This window comes from Pan paniscus, chromosome 19, assembly GCF_029289425.2.
Source record: "Pan paniscus chromosome 19, NHGRI_mPanPan1-v2.0_pri, whole genome shotgun sequence".
NCBI lineage: Eukaryota > Metazoa > Chordata > Mammalia > Primates > Hominidae > Pan > Pan paniscus.
Window position 1 is genome coordinate 12,559,225 of NC_073268.2, and position 9,946 is coordinate 12,569,170.

General features: G+C 55.5%; 1 protein-coding gene across 6 annotated transcripts; it reads left to right on the forward strand.

Moving 5' to 3' along the window:
- The first annotated feature begins 2 nt into the window (after positions 1-2).
- Positions 3-7,863, forward strand: ENO3 (enolase 3). 6 transcript variants are annotated; one of them, XM_008962538.4, is made up of 12 exons: positions 3-142; positions 2,677-2,763; positions 3,646-3,741; positions 3,902-3,960; positions 4,123-4,192; positions 4,563-4,696; positions 5,933-6,155; positions 6,265-6,462; positions 6,679-6,880; positions 7,306-7,414; positions 7,565-7,623; positions 7,712-7,863. In XM_008962538.4, exons 2-12 carry the CDS (start codon positions 2,679-2,681, stop codon positions 7,779-7,781), a joined length of 1,305 nt encoding a protein of 434 aa, XP_008960786.1. In that variant the 5' UTR covers positions 3-142; positions 2,677-2,678; the 3' UTR covers positions 7,782-7,863. The 6 variants fall into 6 exon arrangements, with proteins under 6 accessions (XP_008960786.1, XP_024781823.1, XP_054957842.1 ...); XM_024926055.4 differs by lacking the exon at positions 3-142 and adding an exon at positions 311-437; XM_055101867.2 differs by lacking the exon at positions 3-142 and adding an exon at positions 541-595.
- Positions 7,864-9,946: the final 2,083 nt, after the last annotated feature.

A 9,946-nucleotide genomic window follows, 5' to 3' on the forward strand; every position in this document is an offset into this window, starting at 1 on the left:
CTGCCGCCTCACCACCCTTGATTTTACTTATTCAAGTAATAAGAAAGCAAAGAAGAGTTTGGCCAAATCCTCTAGTCGCTCTCATAGCTGAAGGCACCCACCGGGGCCACTTCTGTCCCCAGCGTCTTCTCGGGTCGTGCAGGTTGGGTTCACCAGGGCCCATTCTCAGTCTAGAGGATTGTCCCTTCTCTGGATCGGCTCTAGCCCAGGGCCTCACCCCACATCCCAGCCCCGCCCGCCCCGGGCAGGCAATGTCTGGATCACCGGCCGTGCCCCTTGGCCTGTGTCTGCAGAGGTCACTGAGCGCGGACACCCGCGGGGCTTAACAGGCGGGGCTATTTTTCGAGGCGGAAGAATACTCAAGTTGCAAGAGTGGCAACTTTTTCAAGAAGGGGAAAGTCCCACTTCGGGCCCTTTGGGTTTCTTCGCAGTCAGATGTGCGCTCACAGCCACCTGGGGAGGGCGGGACGGGCGGGACGGCCGTGCGGCGGCCGCGGTGAAACCGCCTCCTCCGACCCGCCGCCGAGGGCTGGGCGGCTTCCGGAGCCTGGGCTAGGGGCAAGGGGTCACCGAGCGCGGCCCGGGCGGAAAGGGGGTTGGTTTTCTCTCTCCTCCCGAGCGCGGCGCGCATCCCTGGCGTCCACGCCGAATCCCACAGTCCCCGACGCCCCTCGAGTCCGTGTTCCTCGACAGCCGCGCGGCTGAGTCACTGGCGGGCTCGGGCGGGGCCGCACCCGGGCACGTGGCGGCGCTCCCCGCCCGCCATCTCCTGACCCCTGGCCCACCGCACCCCTACCCCAGGGTGGAAAAATCCCGGGAGGAGCGGCCTGAGATGAGGGGGCGGGGCGAGAGGGGAGACTGGACGGGTGGCGGGGCAGGTGGCCTGGGGTGGGGGCTGGGAGGCCGCGCGGGCCGGCGGGGCGGGGAGCAGGGGTGGGGAGAGGGCGGCGGGGGTGAGTCACCGGGCGCAGGCTGCCCCGGCGCCGACGGGAAGGGCCTCCGAGTTGGGCCGAGGCGCCGTGTGACCCCCGCCGGTCGGCTGATATGGCTGCAGAGGAGCTCGGGGCAGACCCCGCACTGGCCCCAGAGCCGGCAAAGTGGAGATCTCTACCGAGGGCAGAGACCTACCTCCCCGCAGTGCTACAAGTGGGGCGCCGGAAGAGCCCCAGGCGTGCAGAAGCTCACAAAAGGCCACCCGTCCTCGGTCCATTCATTTTTGTTCACTGGTGATTCAACCCCATTCATTGATGGGCTGGGGCCGTGCGCTGAGCGCCCACAGTCGATGGGGAAAGGGGCTCTGACCGACAGTCCCCACGCCGGGCGACAAGTGCTGTCCCAGCGTTATCAGTCGGGCGCCTTGCCAGCCGAAAGGGCCTGTCTAAATTCGTCTCCTGTCCCCTAACTCATCCCGGCGCTGGCTGGCCTGGAGAGGGTAGGATGGGGCGGCGCCGAGAATGGCCGTTATGAGGACCCTAAGAGGTGAGACCCTCTCGCCTTCTGGGCTGGGGGGTCCCGTCCCTTCCCCCACTGAGGACAGAGGCCCGCCCAGCGATCTGAGCATGTGTGGACGTCAATCCTGCAGCCCCTCTTCCAGGCCCCCTCCCCAGCCTTGCAGGGCTCAGGTTACCCCTGGCCTTTCCTAAAGGTCACTCATTCCTCTTGACGTTTGCAAAAGGGGAATGTAATCCTGGGGTGGGGGGAGACCCCTCATCTGAAGCCCCTCCCCTGCTCCTCCCAAAGGGTGGAATTAGAACAGGGACTGTTATTGGGAGACAGAAAGTGGGGGATAGTAGTTGACCTTTGGTAAGGGGGCAGGTGCCCAGGGCCAGAGGCTTCTGCTTTAGGCTGTAGTGGGCACTTGGCTGCCAGCCCAGTGTGAAGGGGGGAGGATGGAGAGAAAGAGAGGCGGGGCTGGCTGGGGACCGAGTGGCTCAGGGATAAATGCGCAGCCTGAGAGGGGGTGAGCTGACACTGTCCCAGCTGCCACCTAGACTCGGAGCTCCCTCCAAACCTCCAGCGAAGACATCCCAGGTCGGGTGAATCTTCCAGCCCTGGGGGTGGAGGTAGTAAAGGGTGCGCATGGTATTGGCTTGGAGGAAGTGGGGGACATTTCTGCTTTTTTTCCTCCTGGGACTGGAGATGCTTGAAAAAGCTGGGGGAAGGGGCGGCTGGAGCAAGCAGATGGGACAAACTCTGGGAACACCGAAGGATCTGGGGAAAGGAGGCTGTGAGGAGAGCAGCAGGGATGGATAGAAAAGGGCAGCTAGAGCTGGAACCTGATAGGGAATTGGGGGCCCAAGAAGATTTCGGAGCAGGAAAATGAGAACCAGAAAGGATTTGAAGGCCACCAGCCATGGAGAACAGACTGCTTGACCAGAGGGGTGGAAGGAGAAGGCCTAAGTGGAGGCTTGGGGGAGGTGGGGGCTTGGTGAGCGGTGGCATCCCAGGAGCTATAGATAAGAGGCCCCTGGATTCTTAGGATGGGAGGGTGGAATAAGAGCTGTTCTGAGTGGGGGAGGGGGCTGCGCCTGCCTCTTTGGTCTGTGACCTTTTTGTAGGGTATTTTTAGCTCCAGCACCTGCCTTCTTGGAGTGGGGAAGAATCTTAAAGGGCAAGGGATTTCTGGTTCCTTAAGAGATCAACTGTCTACACTCACTCACACCTCCTGTCCTGCAGCCATGGCCATGCAGAAAATCTTTGCCCGGGAAATCTTGGACTCCAGGGGCAACCCCACGGTGGAGGTGGACCTGCACACGGCCAAGGGTAACACAAGGCCCATTGGATAGGCTCGCCTCCGAAGACCCCAACCCTTTGGCCTTTGCCCCCCAGTTCTGTGCCATATCCTCTCCTTTCTCTCGGGTTCCCTTTCCCAGACTTCTTCCCAAGCCCCCTTCTTCTAACGTGGAACCAGAGCTGGAAGCTAGGAGAAGCAGGAGTCTCTCTCTGCACTGCCTCCTGTCCCTGAGCTCAGAGAGGACACCTCAGCCCTTTGAGAGGTAGAGAGACTCCCTGTGAGGTCCTTTTTTTGTTTTGTTTTGTTTTGAGATGGAGTCTCGCTCTGTGGCCCGGGCTGGAGTGCAGTGGTGCAATCTCAGCTCACTGCAACCTCTGCCTCCCGGGTTTAAGTGATTCTTGTGCCTCAGCCTCCCAAGTAGCTGGGATTACAGGCCTGTGCCATCACGCCCAGCTAATTTTTTTTTTTTTTTTTTTTTGAGATGGAGTCTCACTCTGTCGCCCAGGCTGGAGTGCAGTGGCGCGATCTAGGCTCACTGCAAGCTCCGCCTCCCGGGTTCACGCCATTCTCCTGCCTCAGCCTCCCGAGTAGCTGGGACTACAGCTAATTTTTTGTATTTTTAGCAGAGATGGGGTTTCACGGTGTTAGCCAGGATTGTCTCGATCTCCTGATCTCGTGATCCGCCCGCCTTGGCCTCCCAAAGTGCTGGGATTACAGGCGTGAGCCACCGCACCCGGCCTCAGCTAATTTTTGTATTTTTAGCAGAGACGGTTTCACCATGTTAGCCAGGCTGGTCTTGAACTCCTGATCTCAAGTGATCCACCTGCCTAGGCCTCTCAAAGTGCTGGGATTACAGGCATGGGCCACCGCGCCCAGCCATCCCTGTGATCTTCCAATTCCTCCTGTCCCAGGCCGATTCCGAGCAGCTGTGCCCAGTGGGGCTTCCACGGGTATCTATGAGGCTCTGGAACTAAGAGACGGAGACAAAGGCCGCTACCTGGGGAAAGGTGAGGAGACACCAGTGCAGAAGGAGCCTGTGTGGGTGGCTTTAGGACATGGGTGCCCAATGGGTAGAGGACTGGAACCCCCAAGGCTCTTGAGGAGCCGGGGTCCACAGAAAGAGGCCCAGTTGATTGAGATCCAAAACTCATCCTCTGGCCTGTCTAGGAGTCCTGAAGGCTGTGGAGAACATCAACAATACTCTGGGCCCTGCTCTGCTGCAAAAGGCAAGTGGGGAAGCCCGCTCCCTGCAGCCTCCTCCCCATGCCCCTGCTCCCTCAGCCCGGACAGGCTTCTCCCGTAACATTTTCCCTTATCCTTCCCCTGCATGTGCCCTGACTTCTGAGAAATCTGACCTCTGCTCTCCCTTCTCAAACTCACCCTTCCAGAAACTAAGCGTTGTGGATCAAGAAAAAGTTGACAAATTTATGATTGAGCTAGATGGGACCGAGAATAAGTGTGAGTGAAGGGCTAGCGGTGGGGAAGGGATGAGGTGTGGGAGAGATGGCGAGAGGCCATGGGGTGAGGCCTGATGGGTTATTTCTGGGTCCCCCATTTTGGGTCACACCGCAGCTGGATGGATTTGTGTTCATTCCACAGGCATTTCCTATGCCTGCCTTCTGCCAGGCCTGGGCCGGGCTGTGGACACAGACATGCAGCTGACACATTCCCCCGGGGTGGGGGTTCCCAGGGCTACTCAGGCTGTTGGGGAGAGATCTGTTAACCAATTCTTCATGCTCAGTGGTTTGGAGCTCTGGCGTCTTCCTGGAGTAGCCACCCCAAACCCTGCAGAAGCTCTCATCCTTTCTTCCCGCTTGCCTCCTTCCAGCCAAGTTTGGGGCCAATGCCATCCTGGGCGTGTCCTTGGCCGTGTGTAAGGCGGGAGCAGCTGAGAAGGGGGTCCCCCTGTACCGCCACATCGCAGATCTCGCTGGGAACCCTGACCTCATACTCCCAGTGCCAGTGAGTGCAGCTACCCGCCCTTCCCAGATCTCGCCTGGACAGAGCCAACCCCGCCCAGCCAGGGTTGCCCCCCTGGAAAATCCACCTTTCAGACCAGCTCCTAAGAAGCAGTTTCCTGAAATTGAATCTCTCCTGCTGTGGTCCCACCCCTCCCTCTTTTCCACAATCCAAACCTTCCCTGAAGGCTCTATGGGCTTCCTTCCCTGCCATATAACCCAGTTCCTTCCCATTCCAATCCTAGGCTCGATAACTCCAGCCTCGTTCCAACACCACACCCTACACCCAAATCATATTGAGAGTTTCTTTGAGGCAAAGATCTTGGCATTTCTTTGTATCTTCTTGAGTCCTTCTTAAACCAGTGCCTTCTTGATGAATGGAAACTCTTTGAATTTAATCTCAATAATAATGTTACCATTTCTTGTTACTTACTAGGAGGATTGCATAAGAGCATGGTCTCTAGAGATAGATTGCTGGGTTTGAATCCTGGCTCTGCCTGTTATTAGTTGTATGATTTTAGGCAAGTTCTTTAACTGCTCTGTCTCGGTTTCCCCATCTGTAAAATGGGGGGGGGGGTAATAACGATACCAATGAATAGAGGTGTTTTGAGAATGAAATGGGCTAATACATGTAAAGTACTTAGTGCGTGGCATGTAGTAAGTGCTATATAAAAGTGTTAGCTATTATATACTAGGCACATGCTAAGAACTTTACATTCAATTTCTCTAATTTTCAGCAAAAGATCCTACAGGGAAGTAGGTGCTATCCCCATTTTACAGAAATGAGGAAAGAGAGGCTGGGCACAGTGGCTCACGCCTGTAATCCCAGCACTTCGGGAGGCCAAGGCGGGCAGATCACAAGGTCAGGAGTTCGAGACCAGCCTGACCAACATGGTGAAACCCCGTCTCTACTAAAAATACAAAAATTAGCCAGGCATGGTGGCACCCACCTATAGTCCCAGCTACTAGGGAGGCTAAGGCAGGAGAATCACTTGAACCCGGGAGGCGGAGGTTGCGCCATTGCACTCCAGCCTGGTGACAAAGTGAGACTCCGTCTCAAAAAAAAAAAAAAGAAAGAAAGAAAGAAATGAGGAAAGAGGCTCTTGAGCAGAACTACTCATCCTAGACCACTGAGCTAGTAAGTAGGGAAGCCAGGTTTCCACCCCAACACCCCCCGCCCCTGTCCCTTCTTGAGCCCTCATGCCCCGGCCCAGGTCCAGACACCCTCTCCCCATCTCAGGCCTTCAATGTGATCAACGGGGGCTCCCATGCTGGAAACAAGCTGGCCATGCAGGAGTTCATGATTCTGCCTGTGGGAGCCAGCTCCTTCAAGGAAGCCATGCGCATTGGCGCCGAGGTCTACCACCACCTCAAGGGGGTCATCAAGGCCAAGTATGGGAAGGATGCCACCAATGTGGGTGATGAAGGTGGCTTCGCACCCAACATCCTGGAGAACAATGAGGGTCAGTGCTGAGCACCCTGGGGGGCAGACCCCCTGGATCTCCACATGGGCAGGGGAGGCTGCAGACAAGGGGCACTGGAGTCTCAGGTCCTTTCTTGGTCCTCCCCCAGCCCTGGAGCTGCTGAAGACGGCCATCCAGGCGGCTGGTTACCCAGACAAGGTGGTGATCGGCATGGATGTGGCAGCATCTGAGTTCTATCGCAATGGGAAGTACGATCTTGACTTCAAGTCGCCTGATGATCCCGCACGGCACATCACTGGGGAGAAGCTCGGAGAGCTGTATAAGAGCTTTATCAAGAACTATCCTGGTGAGGCGTTCGGGTGTCCCAGTGTTCCTGCCCGAATCCCGTGCAGCTGCCTAATATACTGATTTCAGTGACCTGCTTTGCCATCGACTTGGATCCTTCCAATCCTTAGCCCCATTGAAATCCCCATTTAAGCTCTTCTGCCCTGTCACCCCTCCATGAGGCTCCTTCTGACCTCTAGCCCTGTCTCTGCTCTGTCTCTGCTCCAAACCCCACCAGTGGTCTCCATCGAAGACCCCTTCGACCAGGATGACTGGGCCACTTGGACCTCCTTCCTCTCGGGGGTGAACATCCAGATTGTGGGGGATGACTTGACAGTCACCAACCCCAAGAGGATTGCCCAGGCCGTTGAGAAGAAGGCCTGCAACTGTCTGCTGCTGAAGGTCAACCAGATCGGCTCGGTGACCGAATCGATCCAGGCGTGAGTGCCTCCTGACCCTGAGGCTCACCATAGCCTGCCTCTGCCCCAGCTCTGCCCACTCCAGCTACAGTCTTACCCACCAACTCCAAGCTTACCTTTCCCCTGGCACCTGACTTACCCACACCTTGATCTCAAGGCTTTGACTAATCCTTGGCCTGACTCCAAGAGCTTTGCCCCTGTGGCCCTGTCATGACCCCCCACCCCCAGCCCACACCATTCCTCTCTCAGATTCCGCTGTTCTCACCAGCATCTCAAGAGCCCGAAATCAAGATAAGTCTTTTCCTCTCCTACTTCCCAAAGAACTTAGTCACTGCCCTCCCTGCAGAGTGCTTGCTACCCAAAACAGAAGGGAGAGGCCCCACCCAACCCCTGCTTTCCCACTGAGGAGGTTCTAGAAGGCCACATCAAATGTCCTCTCCACTCAGGTGCAAACTGGCTCAGTCTAATGGCTGGGGGGTGATGGTGAGCCACCGCTCTGGGGAGACTGAGGACACATTCATTGCTGACCTTGTGGTGGGGCTCTGCACAGGACAGGTACTTGCAGCTTCTCTCTACTGAGTGTCTCACCAAGTTTTCTTGGGGTCCCTGGCCTCCTGCCCTTGAGGTTAATGCTCCCTTGGGGCCAGGTCCAACCCCCTCCTTTCCAGCCTCACCTAACCCTCCAAATCCTTCTTCCCTCATCAGATCAAGACTGGCGCCCCCTGCCGCTCGGAGCGTCTGGCCAAATACAACCAACTCATGAGGTACAGCGGGAACAGTGGGCCTGGGCATTGGGGTGCTGGAGGCTGTTAGGTTGGAAGTTCAGCAGCCCTAACCTTGCCTGCATTCTAGGATCGAGGAGGCTCTTGGGGACAAGGCAATCTTTGCTGGACGCAAGTTCCGTAACCCGAAGGCCAAGTGAGAAGCTGGAGGCTCCAGGACTCCACTGGACAGACCCAGGTCTTCCAGACCTGCTTCCTGAAATAAACACTGGTGCCAACCAAGACAGCTGTGTACTTCTTTGTGGGAGCTAGGGGATGCTGGTTTCTGGGCTGAGCTGGGAAAAACAGGAGGTGGAGAGATGGGGGCAGGGAGGGGAGGCAAATAGATATGTAACCTGCTAGGACAAAGAGGAGGTGAGGGACTCAGAGAGGAAGCTGGGTGGTTCTAGAACAACAGAGGTGTTCACATTTCCAAAGGAGGTAGGGGAAGCAGATGCTATATGGTAAAATGAAGCTGCAGAGTTGCCAATGGAGCCGGGCATGGTGGCGCTCGCCTGTAGTCCCAGATACCTGGGAGGCTGAGTTGAGAGGATCGCTTGAGCCCAGGAGGTTGAGGCTGCAGTACACTATGTTCGTACCACTGCACTCCAGCCTGGGCTGCAGAGCCAGACCCTGTCTCAAAGCAACAACAACAACAACAACAAAAACAAAAAAACTAAATAAAGAGTTTCAGAGGGAATAAGAAACCAGCTCCAGGAGAGGGGAGCAGGGTGGGGACTGGGGTCCTGCCACCACCATGAAGGGGAAGCTGGCTGTGAAGTAAATGGTCTGCAGAGGATGCTAGAGTGAGGCTGCAGTCCTAGGGAGGGCTTTGTGAGGATGAGAGTGATAATGACAGTGGCTGCCTCTCCTATAGAACTTACAGGATCTTGGCAGGGCACAGTGGCTCACACCTGTAATCCCAGCACTTTGGGAGGCCGAGGCGGGCAGATCACCTGAGGTCGGGAGTTTGGGACCAGCCTGACCAACATGGAGAAACCCCATCTCTACTAAAAAATACAAAAATTAGCCAGGCATGGTGGTGCATACCTGTAATCCCAGTTACTCGGAGGCTGAGGCAGGAGAATCGCTTGAACTTGGGAGGCGGAGGTTGCAGTGAGCCGAGATCGTGCCATTGCACTCCAGCCTGGGCAACAAGAGCAAAACTCTGTCTCAAAAAAAAAAAAAAAAAAAAAACTTACAGGATCTGAAACTGTTCTAAATATTTGACATATATTGCCCCGTGCAATTGTTCAAACAGCTCTGTCAGATAGCTGCCATAATTATCCTTATTTTATAGGTGAGGAAACCTGAGGCACAAAAGGTTAAATGCCTTACCCAAGGTAACGGTTGGCAGCTGGCAGGGCTAGGATCCAAAGCCAAGGTATTTGACTCCAGCGATTATACTCTCATGTATTTATTTTGAGCCAGCTTCTTGATCTGTCACCCAGGCAGGAGTGCAGTGATGCGATCACAGTTCACTGTAGCCTCAAACTCCTGGGCTCAAGCAATCCTCTTGCCTCAGCCTGCAAAGTAGCTGGGACTACAGGTGCACACCACCAGGTATGGCTAATTTTTAAATTTTGTGTATTTTATTTTCTTTCTGTAGAGAAGGTTTGTGGCCTAGACTGATCTCAAACTCCTGGAGTCAAGCGATTCTCCTGCCTTGGCCTCCCAAAGTGCTGGGATCGCAGGTGTGAGCCACTGCGCCCAACCAATTTTTTAATTTTGTAGAGAGAAAGTCTCACTATGTTGCCCAGGCTGATCTTGACCACCTGGCCTCAAGTGATCCTCCAGCCTTGGCCTCCTAAAATGCTGGGATTACAGGTGTGAGCCACTATGCCCAGCCCGATTGCACTCTTAAAATACAGCATCTTACAAAACCCTCTGGGCCGGGCACAGTGGCTCACTCTTGCAATCCCAGCACTTTGGGAGGCTGAGGCGGGCGGATCACCTGAGGTTAGGAGTTAGAGACCAGCCTGGCCAATATGGTGAAACCCCATCTCTACTAAACGTACAAAAAATTACCCGGGTGTGGTGACACATGCCTGTAATCCCAGCTACTCAGGAGGCTAAGGCAGGAGAATCGCTTGAACCCTGGAGGCAGAGGTTGCAGTGAGCCGAGATCACACCACTGCACTCCAGTCTGGGCAACAGAGAAAGACTCTGTCTCAAAACAAACAAACAAAAAACCTCTGATAGTTCCAACTGGCCATCTTTAACCTATACAAACAGCAATTTTATGCTGTTCAACTGAAAATTATTCCCCTTCTCCTCTACCAGTGGTTCCAGGACCCACCTTTCTGTGTATAAACAAACCAGGACA

Bases quoted from the DNA above. Each gene is read 5' to 3' on its own strand.
- ENO3 (XM_008962536.5), top strand. From the start codon at position 1,455: ATGGCCGTTATGAGGACCCTAAGAG. The intron at 4,193-4,562 runs GTGAGTGAAGGG...GCCTCCTTCCAG, and splicing joins AGATGGGACCGAGAATAAGT to CCAAGTTTGGGGCCAATGCC. The intron at 6,881-7,305 runs GTGAGTGCCTCC...CTCTCCACTCAG, and splicing joins GTGACCGAATCGATCCAGGC to GTGCAAACTGGCTCAGTCTA.